General features: G+C 40.3%; 1 protein-coding gene across 1 annotated transcript; it reads right to left on the bottom strand.

Moving 5' to 3' along the window:
* Nucleotides 1–91: 91 nt before the first annotated feature.
* OSGIN2 (oxidative stress induced growth inhibitor family member 2) lies at nucleotides 92–13,894 on the bottom strand. Its single transcript, XM_081111359.1, has 5 exons — nucleotides 13,745–13,894; nucleotides 9,791–9,927; nucleotides 9,060–9,251; nucleotides 5,337–5,428; nucleotides 92–2,868 (listed from the first exon to the last, which is right to left on the bottom strand). Exons 1-5 carry the CDS (start codon nucleotides 13,809–13,811, stop codon nucleotides 1,839–1,841), a joined length of 1,518 nt encoding a protein of 505 aa, XP_080967485.1. The 5' UTR covers nucleotides 13,812–13,894; the 3' UTR covers nucleotides 92–1,838.
* Between the last annotated feature and the right edge of the window lie 1,668 nt (nucleotides 13,895–15,562).

The following is a 15,562-nucleotide window of genomic DNA, read 5'->3' as shown; positions in this document are numbered from 1 at the left end:
GGGATGTGTATGGAAATACAGACATTAAGCACATCTAAATACATAAATAAGTTCAGTTCAGTAAGTAACCTTAGAAATTTGTCATCTGTAAACAAATTTCAAAGTGATCTTGGGAATGGAAGACAAGTTTTAACCTTATTTTCAACTTTAGTCTTTAATAATTATGGCAGTACCCAAATGGTATAACAATATTAGAAGAACTTAAACAGAAATTAAGCCAGTGTTCACACAGGAATAAGTTTCATTCAAAATTTACTGAATTGCAAATTATTATGTTAGTTAAGTAGAGAAATCTCCAAAAAATATCTTGGCAAATTCCTGGATGTCTAAGTGTATGCCAACATTATTGAACTGTTTAAAGTATTAGCAGCTAAGAATGTGAAGTATGTCAAGTTTTCAATAATAAAAATATTTTTAAAAGATCAGCATATTTGATAATAAATTAGATCTATACAATTGTTAATTTCAAAGTAAAGAAAACCTGAGTTGTAAATGCCGCCTATCCCCACCCTACTTCATATCCCATGTTGTTTTAGACTCTGTGTCTCAACCTTTAACAAGCAAACACATTCCTTGAGGGTATCGCTGAGACGCAGTTTCTGATGCACTAAGTCTGTGGTTGGGTCCAAGCGTCTACGCTTCTAACAAGCTACAGACAGAGCTGAGGCTGGGCTTTAGACCACCTCTGAGTAGCAAGATAACCCAATATACAGTGAGGACAATTTCTAGCCTAATGGCAGTTTGGTTTTATTCAGGCTATGTTTTGGAATCAATCATAACCAAAAATGATCACAAAAAGTACTTCGTGGAAGAAAAGTGTTTTAGTTAAGTGAGAGCTTAAAGTACACCAAATTGGCATGTCTGTCTGACAGTGGCACCTCTGGTACATTACAGCAGTGATTTTTCAACCAGTGTGCTGTCAGAATTTTTAAAATATGCATTACCTATTTAGTCAGGGGCACTGGCCTCTTTTCCTTTAGACTGTCAAATTTAAAAATGATAACAGTCAACACAGTAGCTGTTCAGTGTGAATGTCCTGTCTTGAACCATAAATATATAGGTCAGATAATAGAGTTGCATCATATCAGTCATGTTGCATAATAAGGTTGAGTCTGATTGGTTAATTCTTGGTACCAGAAATCCTTACATGCAAGTATAGGTGCCTGATTTTTAAAGCCACTGTGGAGCCTTGGCCAGTGCTGCTCAGTTGTTTAGTGTGTCCAGTGCACCAGAAGGTTGCAGGTTTGATCCTTGGTCAGGGCACATGCAGGAGGCCACCTGTCTGTTTCTCTCTCTCCCCTCCTCCATTTCTCAAAAAAGTCACTGGAGCAAAAAGCATAGGTAATTACTATTTGTTTTTATAAATCAAAATTATACTTATATCTCCCCTGCTGGCATGGCTCGGTGGTTGAGTGTGGACCTATGAACCAGGAGGTCACAGTTCAATTCCCATTCAGGGCACATGCCCAGGTTGTGGGCTCAATCCCTGGTGTGAGGCATGAAGGAGACAGCTGGTCGATTCTCATCATTGATGTTTCTATCTCTCCTGCTCCCTTCCTCTCTGAAATCAATTTTTTAAAAAGATATTAAAAAATATATCTACCTATGTTTTTGTCAGATCAGCAAAAAATCCATTTTTTGGTGTGATACAGAATTTTAGTAATTAGTTTATGTGTGCCATGAAATAAAGTTACACCAAGTTCTTGTAACTTTAAAAAATAGTTACTATTGCCTCCGACTCTCCAGTGAATTCAAGCCAGAAATTCAAGCCAGTACACGGCAAAAAGTTAAAAATCTTTAATGGTGAACTATTCATATAAATTACTTGTAAAACTGCTTCAAGCTACCCCATCTCCTCCTCCTCTTTCAACAAATAAGTGCTTTTTCTTCTGTCTTGTTGCTAAACAGTGTGTAACACCCAGTGCCCCTCCCTTTAAAAATCGAACAAAATTATCTCCAACTAAAGGACCCAATGCAAAAAGGTGGGCTTCTTGAACACACTCGTAGGTGTATGCATCTATCGCCACAGGATTACCCTTACAAGTGATCGGGTGGCCTGAGTCATGGCCCAGGTAACAGCCGTGCTCTTTCAGAAAAGACAGATTGGGATGGGAACCTATCAGCACCACTGCTGCAGAAAGTTTAAATATTTTCTTCAATCCAGAGACACTCTGAAGGATGCACTTCATGTCCGACTTAAAGGAAAGCACATGGTGCTCAGGAAAGCTGGTGTAATCAGATAAAAGATCCGAGTCTACAGAATATGACTGCGTACACATCATGTGATAGACCTTGTGGTATTCCGGATACAGCTTTTTAGGAAGCTGCTTGAAAATTAAACTTGGATCAGTTACTCGTCTGCGAAATACATGAATCACAGGGATGTTGTTGTTGTAAGCACACAGCACTGCATCAGCTGCAGTGAGCCCAGAACCTACAATTAACACTGGGTCCACTTGGCCACGCAACTTTCCTTTGCTTACAGCCGCTCCAAATTCAGGCAGTGAGTGAAACACAAAAGGAAAATCTTCCCCTTCAACCTCCAGACGGGCAGGAGAGTCCAATGTTCCCGTTGCCAGAACTACATTCTCAGCAAAGAGGCTGAAGGGAACATGGGAGCCATCTGCTACTCGCTGATAGCCCCGGATCTCCCAGTTTCTCTTGATAAACTTGGACCCCTCCATCTGCGAATGCTGTGCCGGGAGAGCTGCATCCTGACCACCATCCTCCTCCCGATCTCTGTAGAGTCTGGACACAGAGGTAATGTAAGTGTTCTCTCTGAAGTTCTTCTGAAGACCCATGACTTTCACATAATGTTTATAGTAGCGAGCTACTTCTTCTGGCATAACGCGATCCCCTTTTGGGTTCCTGGAGAAGAAGGAGAACATCCTATGAGAACAGGACTTTGGTTCTGTGATTACGTTTTCATCAGGAAGCTGTTACTGTTTCAGCTACACATGACCCTAATCCAGGGGTGGGCAAACTTTTTGACTCGAGGGCCACAATGGGTTCTTAAACTGGACCAGAGGGCCGGAACAAAAGCATGGATGGAGTGTTTGTGTGAACTAATATAAATTCAAAGTAAACATCATTACATAAAAGGGTACGGTCTTTTTTTTTTTTTTTTAGTTTTATTCATTTCAAATGGGCCGGATCCGCCTGCGGGCCGTAGTTTGCCCACGGCTGCCCTAACCGCTTACAAAGAAAGCAAGCTTTTAGTTAAAAAGAGGAAGCCTCCTGAGGCTAGAGACTAGGTAATGCATCCTGCTCCTCCATTGTATCTTTTCAGATTAGCTGCCTAAAATGTGGATATGTGATCATTAGACTCCTTTACAGTCTGTTACAATTGTAATCTAAATTCAGTTTACAGCTCTACTATTTAGTCTTTGTTCTGTACTCTAAGTCAGCAATTTTCAACTGGTGTGACCCCCAAATTTTTAAAATATGCAGTTCCTGACTATTTGATCAGGGCACTGACCTCTTCCCTTAGGTTGTCAAAAAATAAAAAAATGACAGCACCCAACACAACAATAGCCAGTTGATGTGCATGAATCAAAATTATACCCTTTTTTCAGATCAGCAAAACATATTTTTGGTGTGCCATAGAATTTTGGTAATTAGTTTATGTGTGTCATGAGATAAAAAGGGTTGAAAGTCACTGCTGTAAGTACAGACTAACTTATTTAATTACAATTGTTGAGATAGTACAGGTCTAACTGTAATACATAGATATACTTGTTAAAAATAATATATACCACTCTGACACAATTTTTAGTAAGGTGCTTTCTATTTTCCTAATGACCAAAAATAAGATCAGTCTTCTATAAATAAAATTAGCTTACATCTAAGTAAATAATAGGACATTTCTGTGGTTTTTTACTCAGAAAGATATATAAATAAAATATTTTAATGAAAAAGTACATTAGTACATCTTTCATTTTCCACTTGAAATCTAAAGCAATGGGAATTAGCACCCCTAAAAACTGTGCCCCAATTAGAGATAAAGAGCAGGAAAAACGAACCAAATCACTTCACATAATTCATTATAACTTGTTTTGGAAAAAGTTAATAGAAAGTTTTCTTCTTAAAGTTTAATGATTATAATATTTAAGATTTAAAGCGTATTAACCTTTGATATTAACAGAAACCCTATGTAGTAGTAGTTACTATTATCTCCATTTTACAAGCTAGGAAATTGGCAGCTAATTTGTGTGACCAGGGTTACATCACAAGTTAGAAAGTCAATCTAGAGAGACAATCTCTAGAGATTTAAGAGTCTTCCTTCTTTTAACATGATGCAAAGGCAGGAACTAAAGGTGATAGTAATTCTGTACTCAATAATCCCCACTTCAGGACAAGCACTCTGGTATAGAGTCATGAAGCTCCTTTCTTACCCACATCACAAAGCGAAGAATGTTGAGCAGTTTTATTTACTGACCTATGAAAATCAGGAACTTGTACAACTTGCCTGATTTTGCAACTTTACATGTCAAATCCATATACAATTCTTTTTTAAAAACCCAAAAGGAATATCTGATAAGTTTAAATTTCAATTACACATGCTGGTCTAAATTTGCTCTCCTTACATCTTGTCAAAAGGAGGATAATTTCTGTGGATTAACATGGATTCTATGAAGCAGGAAGTCAAGCATTCAAATGGTACAGCCCTGTTCTAACAAAAGTTCAGTAACTTCCTGCTTTCATTTACAGGAACGAAATGTTTTTGTGAGCAATCAAACTATATAGATTCTCTGCATTTAATATTACTATCCTTGAAAACAATAGGGCTTTTCAATTTTTCTTTTTAAATTTTAGGTTCTTTCCCCCAAAATACACTTGTATTCTTCCAAGTTGAGATTTCTTCTCAGTTACTCAGTTAATATTTCCTACTAAAAATTTACCTCTATATCTAAGTAGCCAATCACACCATCGATTCTAGTTTATTCCATCACTCTAAACGATTAATCATATGCACTCCTCTAGTTTGAACGTCAGACACTTTAGGTATGTACACATAACTATGCGTACATGAATTTATATATCCACTCATAAAATAAGTGACTGAGTATGGAAAGGATATGTGGGAAGATGAGAAAGGAAACCGTGGTTTAACAGGATAGGATAAACCCATGCTCAGCAGAGCAGTTGGAACCCAGCCTATAGACAAGCCCCTCCTGACATCCAGGGAGGGGAACAGCTCAGAATCCCTGCTACAGAGGCTTCTGACGAGAGACACAGACATCTGTATTATTCATCTAAGACAGGTCACAGATACCTTGAAATTTGCCAACACTCTTCCCATTGCAACCAAAGAATGGTAATAGTTTGATCTTTACCTTCGTTTGCTAGTTACCCAGTCTTTAAATTTAAGTCCAGGGAGTTCCATCCAATTTCCAAAGCTGATTGTCAACATGGAGCCTTCCATATTCTATTTGGATAAAAAATGTGCAATCAAAAAACACGTTTAGGTAACACGGGGTTTTTGTGTGTGTGTTTTTTTAACCAAACCCATCTATAAACTTTAGAGCTCAAAGGAGTCCTAAATGGTTATATAAATTACCTCTCAAAGTTTATTCCAATAAACTTTCAAATAATACTTTCATCATTTGGTAGTATCTATCTATATACTTCTTTCATATAGTTATACATTTACAGAACAAATTTACAATATTACCTGGTACCTACGCAATGTTAACAGTTTTGGCCTATAATCAACATGATAATTCAGATGTAGATATTTTAGTGAAACAAATGGATATTTTCACCTTTTAAACAAAAGGAAAAGAGTTAATTTCCAACTATTATTTTTTAAAATGTTTTTATTAATTTCAGAGAGAGGAAGGGAGAGGGAGAGAGACAGAAGATGGAAACATCAATGATGAGAGAATCTTTGATTGGCTACCTCCTACATGCCCCCTTACTGGGGATCGAACCTGCAACCTGGGCATGTGTCCACTGGGAATCGGACCGTGACTTATGGTTCATGGGTTGACACTCAACCACTGAGCCATGCCAGCCTGGCAATTTCCACACTTTAGAGGTCTTTTTATTTTAATATTAATAATGTTTTTTAATGGGCAGCACAACAGCCTCCCCCATCAATTGTGATTACGAAGTCTAAGCTGGTTCGGCTATAGCAGCATCTCCTTCTAGAACGAGGAAACGCAGCAGTGGTGGCCTGATTAAGAACAGACTCACTGCTAACGCTGATGCCGCCTTTAGGGAAGTGAGCCCTTCAAGCTCCCGTGCCCGTCTCAGTGTCCTCAGTGACCTCTTTTCCTAACTCTTTCAGGCTATGGCTTCTTTCCCCCTTAACTCTCTCACCCGTGTCTACAGCCTGTATTGGCAATGGCCAACATTTACAGACGCCTGTTAAGTGCTAGGCCTTATGAAACTAATTTGTGACACATCACCAAGGGAGAGAATGCAGCAAGCTGCCACTGCTTTGAGGCAGGTTGGGCCTGGGACTTGGATCAGAACCAAGATGGAAAACTAGGACCATCAGAAGGGGAGCTGTTAAGAATTTATTATATGTCAGAAGTTATCTGCAGCCACATTATCATCTCATCTTGAACTGAAAAACCTAAAGCACTGTATTCTACTTTCTGTCAACAATCTCTTCACTTTATTCCCACTGCACCAGTTCTTCCAGTTGGTTGCAAGACCTAGTCCCTTGATCTGTTCATTTTTCTCCCAATCAGCTTTTCTTTTTTTTCACTATGCAACCTGTATGCCATGATGCCTGCAGTCATGGAGACAGGATATCAAGGGGTGCAAACCTGACAGAAGTCCTGTAGGAGCACACAGAAAGGGGCTATTTCTTCAAGGACACAAGCAGAATTTACGGGACGCACTGTTAGAAAGGGAGGCTATTCTAGGCAGAAGCAGCAAGCTATGTGACTGTTTAATAAAAAACTCACCAGGGTGCAGAAAAGAATTAACAGGCTCGGACTGCATTAGCCCTGCACATTACTAAGAAAGATCTGTTCAGAACTGGCCCTTGGTCGCCTCCTGGGAGACATCCTCTGACCCTTGGAATATTCCACCTGATGAGTGTTTTCTGCGTGCCAGAGCCTGGGCCATGCCGCACCAGTGGGCCATGCACATTTACCCTAACATGGGATTATGGTGAACCCCACTGTTTGCTCTGGGAGGCCGGGACCAGTCAGAGGCCTATCACATGGGAGCTGCTAGCTTGCATGGCTGAGCCCCCAAAAATTCCCTGGACACAAAGGCATGGATGAGCATCCTTAATTGGCTCCCACTTGATAAATTAATTGTAAACAACTTTTAGACATAACATTATACTAATACAGGAATGCCAGAGACCCAGTGAACGAATTTGTGCACCAGTGGGGTCCCCAGGACTGGCCTGCATGATCAGGCCGAAACCAGCTCTCTGACATCCCCTGAGAGGTCCCAGATTGTGAGAAGGTGCAGGCCAGGCCGAGGGACCCCACCAGTGCACGATCAGGACTGGGGAGGGATGTGGGAGGTTGTCCAGCAGGAGAGGGACTGTGGGAAGGCTCCAGGGCGTGTCCGGCCTGTCTCGCTCAGTCCCGATCAGCCAGACCTCAGCAGCAAGCTAACCTACCAGTCAGAGTGTCTGCCCCCTGGTGGTCAGTTCACGTTATAGTGACTGGTCGACCGGTCAATTGTCTGCCCCCCTGGTGGTCAGTACACATCATAGCGAGCGGTTGAGCGGCCTTAGCATATCATTAGCATATTATGCTTTGATTGGTTGAACAGACGACCAGATACTTAGCATATTAGGTTTTTATTATATAGGAGGATCCAACTGAAGTCTGTACTTAAAATTTGATATGTTAAAATTTTCATGAAGTCTGTACTTCATAACATAGCAAATTTATTTAATATTTATACAACAAATGAGCATTCTCTACACACTAGATACTATACTGGCTGCTAAGGACAGAGTAAACAATAATTATTAGTTGCTGCCTCTAATGAAATGCACTGACCTTTAATGTTATCAGTTCTCTGGCTAAGCTTCTGCTAAGGACTAAACTGTGCCACCTCCAAATTCCATGGGAAGCTCTAATACCCAATGTGAAGATATTTGCAGGTGGGGAGGTGGGGCCTTTCAGAGGTCATTAGGCCTAAGATGAGATCACGGGGAGTGGAGGGGGGGGCTCATGTCAGGATTAATGGCTTTATAGGAGGAAGACACATCATGTTGTCACCACCATGTGAGGACACAGCAAGCAAGCAGCTGTCTGCAAACCAGGAAACTGAGTACACTGGCACCTTGATCCTGGTCATCGCAGCTTCCAAACTGTGAGAAATAGTGTCTGTTTTTTAAGCCACCTGGTCTATGGTAGTTTGTTATAGCAGCACAAGCAAGCTAATACAAGTTTATTCTTTTACATTTTTCACTTAAGATCCTGAAGATATAAAGAAATAATGGATATTGGTATGACATAGTGTGTGAAATTTTGTAAATTCTAAAATAAATAAGTAAAAGTACTTTGACTATGAAATGTTAAAATATTTTCTATATAAATCTTATAAAATGACTAGAGGTCCAGTGCATGAAATTCATGCACTGGGGGGGAGGGGGGGTGTTACTCAGGCTGGCCTGCAACCTCTCAAGAATCCAGGAGCCCTCGGGGGATGTTCGACTGCTGCGGAGGCGGGAGAGGCTCCCACCACCACTACTTTGCTTGCCAGTCGTGAGCCTGGCTTCTAGCTGAGTGGCGCTTCCCCTGTGGGAGCGCACTGACCACCAGGGGGCAGCTCCTGCCTTGAGTGTCTGCCCCGTGGTGGTCAGTGCACATCATAATGACCGTTCGATTTGCATATTAGCTTTTTATAGTACAGGATATAGAAAAAGTGCTTATTCTAAGACTATAAGTAATAAAATTTGGCTTAACTTCTAGTAATTACCCACATCGAATTAAAAATAGGATTAAAACTCCAAATAAAAATTCAGTTAATATATATAACATTATATCATAATGTTTAAGAATCAAAATTGTCTTATTAATAAGATCTATATAATAGCTCATACTGAAATGCTAAGAAAATTGTATACTCACATGCCAAGCTCCACCAGGTGGGCCTTTACCAAGAACTAAGTGAGGGATATAATGATGTTGTTCTAATTTCCAATGCAAAACAGATGGATAGTCATACCCAAAGTCAGCATCTGGATGAAGGAGTGTGTCAAATAGTACTGCAACTGGATTGGATGATCGGCCTTCAAGGCCCTCGGACAAGTATTCTAAGTCCTGAATGAATTTTAAAAAAAAGGGGGGGGGGGGCAGATAGAGTTTGAAAAAAGAAAAACACAAACCACTGCTATCATAACGAAAGTGAAGGCCATTACTCTAACCCAGCATTTCCCAGAGAGTGGCCTGCACAACACTGGTGTCCTTTGAGATCTTAACAGATTCTTTGGTCAAATATGGGAAAGGTTGGGTCTCAACAAATATAATCTGATCCTTTTACTGCAAAACTTGAAGATGACTTTAACATGCTAATATGCCTTAATATGTCTACAGTGACACTGCAGTCATAAAAGGCAGCCCTTTCCAAACTCATTTGAGCATACAACACCTATTAAAACTTTATCAGGAAATCATTTGGGAAATTCTATTCTTATCAAATCAGGAAAATAAATAAAAGCAAGCAGAATGTATTTACAAATCTAAGATTAAAATGATAGAAAGTGTTATTAGAAGAAAGGATTTTCAATTAAACACAATGCTTATATAAGCTGAACTAATCTTGTTTCAGTATAAAAAAATTAAAAGGATTTAAATAATACCTGATCAACAAGGGAAAGATGTCTTGCTTCTTGTAATTTACTCTGTAAGATTGTATTTGGATGTATTGCTTCTGATGATAAATATGGTCGGTAGCCTGATAACATGTAAGAAAGGCAGATCCCTGAGGGTCCATTTCCTGTTTTAAAAAAAGAGAAGGTGGAGAGGGTATGCCACACACCACACGCCTCTTCCTTGGCTTTCCCCCGCCTTCATACGTGGCTTCTTCCTCACCAATTCTGCCTTCTCTAAACTCTGAAAGCCAAGGAGTCACAACACTCTGACTTTCGCCTTCACTCCTGGTTTTTGTGGGGAGTCTCATCTACTCAAAGCTTCAACTCTCTATGCTACCGATTCCCAAAATTAGGTCTCTAGGCTGACCCCTTCCCCAAAAATACACTTCACATTTCCATATGCTGCTTCTTTACACCACCTGACAGGCCCACTAACAACTTAATCAAAATGCATTCAAAGCAAATCCATGCGTCCCTTCATTTAGCTGCCCTCTCCTCCTCCTCCACATATGGCACGCGCAAAATCCTAAGCCACTCAGCTTCTGGTTCTACACCCATTTTGTCATCTATATCCATTCAGTTGTCTTTGCTTTTCTCCCGTACTTTCAATCAGAAGGCAAGTCTCCCCCTGCTTCTCCTCCTCAAGTTCACCTGCTCCAAAACCATTCCACACTCAGATGATTTTGGTAACACATGGTCTTTAGCATGTTGCCTCCTCCATTTTAAAGGCCTTAGCTGCTTGTTGCTGACTACCCAGTATTCTCTACGTTCTAGTCTCAACCATCCTTCTAGTCCCATCACCTAATGCTGCCTTCCATATTTGTTTATATGCTTTAACTGGAACCAAACTGCATTTGTCATTGAAATATTTCCATTTCCATAGTTCCCTTAGTCTGGGTTTGCTACCTCTCTATTATCTACATCCATCAAAAATTGAATCCCACTGGGACAGCTGCTAGCCATAGGGGGAAAAAAAAAAACACCTATTCTTCACCTAATATTTTGTCCCAAATAAGCTCAAAGATGTAAATATGAAAAGTAAAATCATAAGAATATTAGTAAAGTGGGTGATACTTCTATTTATAATGCTGGAGTGGGGAGCCTTTAAGCATGACATAGAACTCAAAAGACAGAGTAAAGTAAAGCTTTTGTCCTCATACAAATGATTAACAACTGACAAGTAGTGGGAATGAAGACCTGAGAAAAAGAGCTTATTTCCTTGAATCAAAAAGAGATGAAACTGGAGAAGTCATGATAACATCAACAGCTATAGAAAAAGCATCTGACAAAACCCAACACCTATTCATTATTAAAAAAAACTCATAGCAAACTATAGAGAGGGGAATTTCCTCCACTTGAAAAGGAGTATCTACAAAAAGCCTACAGCTAACGCCATACTCAGTGGTGAGAACTTACGTGCTTTCCCTCTAAGATCAACAACAGGACAAGGATGTCTCTTTATACCATTCCTACTCAACACACATCTTGATGGAAGTCCTAGATAATGCTGTAAAGACAAGAAAAGGAAACTCTGTGGCCCAAGTCAAGTACCTGCTGAGTCCCACAGAATAACTGCTCTGTGCCCTGGGGATCAGGAGGAAAGAAAAAAGTTCCCTGTGTTCTGGAAGCTTTCAGGACGCTCCTGATAAGGAAAAGGCCTGTGACATGCCCAGCAAGAACACAAGAGAGTGAAATGGAACAATTCCTAAACCTGGGTCACATCTCCTTCCTTGAGTAGCTTGTTAAAATACAGATGGCCAGCCCAGCTGGCATGGCTCATGGTTGAGTGTCGACCTAGGAACCAGGAGGTCACAGTTGATTCCCAGTCAGGGCACATACTGGGGTTGTGGGCTCCAGCCCCAGTGTGGGGCATGCGGGAGGCAGCCAATCAATGATTCTCTCTCATCATTGATGTTTCTATCTCTCTCTCCCTCTCCATTCCTCTCTGAAATCAATAAAAATACAGATGGCCAAGCCGTGACCCCAGTGGTCCAGCTTCAGTGAGCTGGGGTGAGAGCCCAGACATCTGTGTGGTTAACCAGCTAAGCGGGGAGGGGGGGGCAAGAAAAGGAAATAAAAGGTATACAGATCGGGGAGGAAGAAATAAAACTCTCTTTGTTCACAATGCCATGATTATCTATATAGAAAATCGCAAAGAATTGAAAAAAACCTCCTGGAACTAACAGGCAATTACAGCAAGGTTGCAAGATACAGAAAGAAGGCAGCTACTTTCCTATATATCAGCAATGACAAGCGGAATTTGAAATGCAATGCACAACACTGCTTATATTTGCACAGAAAAGAAAAATACTTGGATATAAGTATTCACATAGAATAACACATTTAAGATCTATGTGAGCAAAACCACAGAACTGATGAAATTAAAGCATATCTAAACAGATGGAAAGACAGTACATGCTTGTGAATAGTAAGACTAATCTTGTTAAGATGTCAGTTCTTCCCAACCTGAACTACAGATTTAATGAATCCAAATCAAAATTCCCAGCAAGTTACTCTGTGGATATGGCAAACTGATTCTAAAGTTGAAGTGGAAATGTGGAAAATCCAGAAGAGCCAGCACAATATTGAACAAAGTAAAGACTGAAACCATCCAACTTCAAGTCTTACTGTAAAACTAGTCGGCAACACAGTGTGGAAAAAATAAAAGGACAAAATCAACGGAACACAATAGAGAACCCAGAGATCTTCACAAGGATAGTCAACTGATTTTGACAAGAAAGCAAAGGCAATCCAATGGTGGTAAGTCTTTTCAATAAGTGGTACAAGAACAGGTGTACATCCACACATCAAGATATAAATCTGGATATTAACCTTACTAGAGGCCCAGTGCAGGAAATTCGTGCACAGGTAGGGTCCCTAGGCCTGGCTGGCGATCAGAGCCGAATGGGGCCTTCCGGCTGCTGGCCAGGTCCTCCCTTCCCCGGCTGCTGGCAGGGGCCTCAATGCTCTCAAAACAGATCACAGATGTAAATATAAGATGCAAAATAATAAAGCTTCTAGAAGATAACATAGGAGAAAATTTAGATGACCTTTGGTTTTGGTGATGAATTTTAATGAATTTTTAAAAATTAAGCATAGTCTTACCAGGTGATCCAGCAATTACATTCCTTGTTTTTTACCCAAATGAGTTGAAAACTTAATGGCCATGCAAAAATCTGTATGTTTATAGCAGCTTTACTCATAATTGTCAAAAATTGGAAGCAATCAAGATGTCATTCAATTAGTGAATGGATAAGCAAATTGTGAAACATCCATACAACAGAAAACCCATACATACATTAAGGGAATTCGCTCTTTACTAGTACTAGGCTTAGGTTGGTGGTGCTACTGCCAAGAGTAATGCATTAGGTTAAGCTACACTCATTGGCTAGCTGAGGCCAAACAGAAATAGACTGTTTGGGGGGAGTGAGGTGGGCAGGTACGGAGGAAGGTGGCTTTTCCTGACTCTCCTGTAGCCAAGCTAGAACAAGAAGCCAAGGTTCCTTGACTCCCAAGATATCAAGGATGGAAAGCAGGGTGGATGTAAGTTGGAAAATGGTACACAAGGTAAGATGCTCAAACCTCAAGCGGCGGAGAACTACAGGAGGGCAGGGCAGGGGCGGAGAGCTACCAGCTGTAGTGGGCGGGGTGGCCAGCTGAGGCTGGCAGCAGCGAGCTACTCACACACGGATTCGTACTAGTTTTAAAATAATAGAGTAATATCAATCTTTAATGAATGGATGCTGTGCTGCATTCTAACACAGGACCTCAATCAGGTAAACCATTTACTCTCTCCAAAGATTTGGTTATTGGTTGTTTTAAGATATTAAACCTAATAATACTTTTCAATAAAATCCTAAGAACTTGTAACTATGTAACTGTAAATGTATAAAAGTAGTAAGGATCATAACTAATTTTAAGAGATATAGTGCAATAACTTACCTATTACTACCACAGGCAAAGTCACTGATGAATCCTCAAGAAAAGAAGTTTCTTCAACTAAGGGCATCGCTTTCACTTTTCGCCCCAAATTATCACCAAAATACTGAACTAAGGAATTATAAATCTCTCCTTCGGTTTCAGTGTCACCATAGTTTCTTTTTAAAAACAAACATGGAACAAAAACAAGAGATATATAATTAATATAGCCTTTATAAAAATCTCTCTTTATTCAGATTTTACTTAGGCACCAAAAAAAATTCCAGTTCCATAAAAGGAGAAAATCCTTCTGATTAATGCTTTCAAATCAGTAGCTTTAGCTACATGTCAACCTACACCGATTTGAATGTCAGAAATCCTCAATAGCTGCCAATGTCTCTTTATAGGCCAGTCCTACATAAGACAAGTCCCAAATAAGAAGCTGTCTTTAAGATGACCGACACAGGTTATAAGGAGATTTTTAATTTTCTGAGATCCTGTAGGAGTGGGTAGTTTCTTTTTTTACTTTTCTTTCATTAATAGAAAGTACATTAGAGGCAGTATATTTAAAACAAAAGTCACAACTAATATTTTAAGGAAAAGTTACTGTACCTATATTGTGCATTTTGATTAAAAAAAATAGGTTTATACATTTTTTTCTCAAAGACATGCTGAAATATGGAAAGATCCTAATGCTGATTTCCAATCTACCTTCTTTCCCAATTGCCTTCCTAGAAACTATTTTTAGCATTCTGACATACTTATGCAATAAATGGACTAATGTTAAACATCGTTTCATGTGCTTATTAGCCATTTATACATCTTCTTTGGAGAAAGTCAAATTCTTTGCCCACTTTCAAATTGGGTTCTCTTTTTATTGTTGAGCTTTAAAAATCCTTTATATAAGTCCCTTTTCAGATATATGATTTACAGACATTTTCTTCCATTCTGTGCATTGCCTATTCACTTCATGTTGTCTTTTTAATCACAAAAGTTTTACATTTTGATCAAGTCCAATTTATTTTTTCTTTTGTTGCTATGCATTTGGTGTCATATTTAAGAAACCAATACTTAATCCAAAGTCACAAAAATTTACTCCAATGCTTTCTTCTACAAGTTTTATAATTCTAGTTCTTACATTTAGGTTTTTCATTCATTTTGAGTTAGTTTCTGGATATGGTGTGAGGTAGGAGTCCAGCTTCATTATTTTGCTTGTGGATATCTGTCCTAGCACCATTTGTAGAAGACTATTCTCCTTTGACTCACGATCCATGGAAAACCAAGTGGCCATAAGCATAAGGATTTATTTCTGGACTCTCAATTTTTGGCTGAGTTCTGTGCAATTCCATATACTTTTCTGGGGGGAAAAAGGCAGCTGGGATTTTGATAGGATTGCGCTGACGTTGTAGATCAATTGAGAAATACAGCCATCCTAAGCACAGAGTGGGGCAAACATAGGTTTACAGTTGTTTATATGGTAAGTAACATAGTAAATAATGCAAGAATAAACTCTGAGTACTCACAACTGTACGCCTATTCTTGCCCCACCCGACAGGAAGGTTCTCGATCCCCACACGCGATTCCTCTTCGCTCAGCGGCCTGCCTGGGTCCTCGGATGCTCTGTGCTTGTGCATTTCCTCTCGGCAAAGCGCCGCCCGCACTCCTGCGGGTGCCGTAGGATGGACGCCACGGGGCCGCCGGGGGGGCCTGGCCGTCAGGCAGGAGCGGCCGCACCTGCGACCGCAGCACCGGCTGCGCCGGGACGGCTGCTCGGAGCCGGGGGTCCTCCCGAGCCCGCGGGCCGAGAGCGCCCCTGGCCGTGCGGCTGCACCGCGACGGCTG

Source organism: Myotis nattereri (genome assembly GCF_964212035.1).
Source record: "Myotis nattereri genome assembly, chromosome: 17".
Lineage (NCBI taxonomy): Eukaryota > Metazoa > Chordata > Mammalia > Chiroptera > Vespertilionidae > Myotis > Myotis nattereri.
Note: the sequence above shows the minus strand (reverse complement) of the source record. Positions and strands in the feature narration are given on the sequence as shown.

Excerpts from the sequence above, each read along its gene's own strand:
- OSGIN2 (XM_081111359.1), bottom strand. The coding sequence starts at position 13,811 with ATGCCCTTAGTTGAAGAAACTTCTTTTCTTGAGGATTCATCAGTGACT. Across the intron at positions 9,252-9,790 it reads ATCTTTCCCTTGTTGATCAG|GACTTAGAATACTTGTCCGA; the intron begins GTATTATTTAAA and ends AAATTCATTCAG. Across the intron at positions 2,869-5,336 it reads TGGGTAACTAGCAAACGAAG|GAACCCAAAAGGGGATCGCG; the intron begins GTAAAGATCAAA and ends CTTCTTCTCCAG.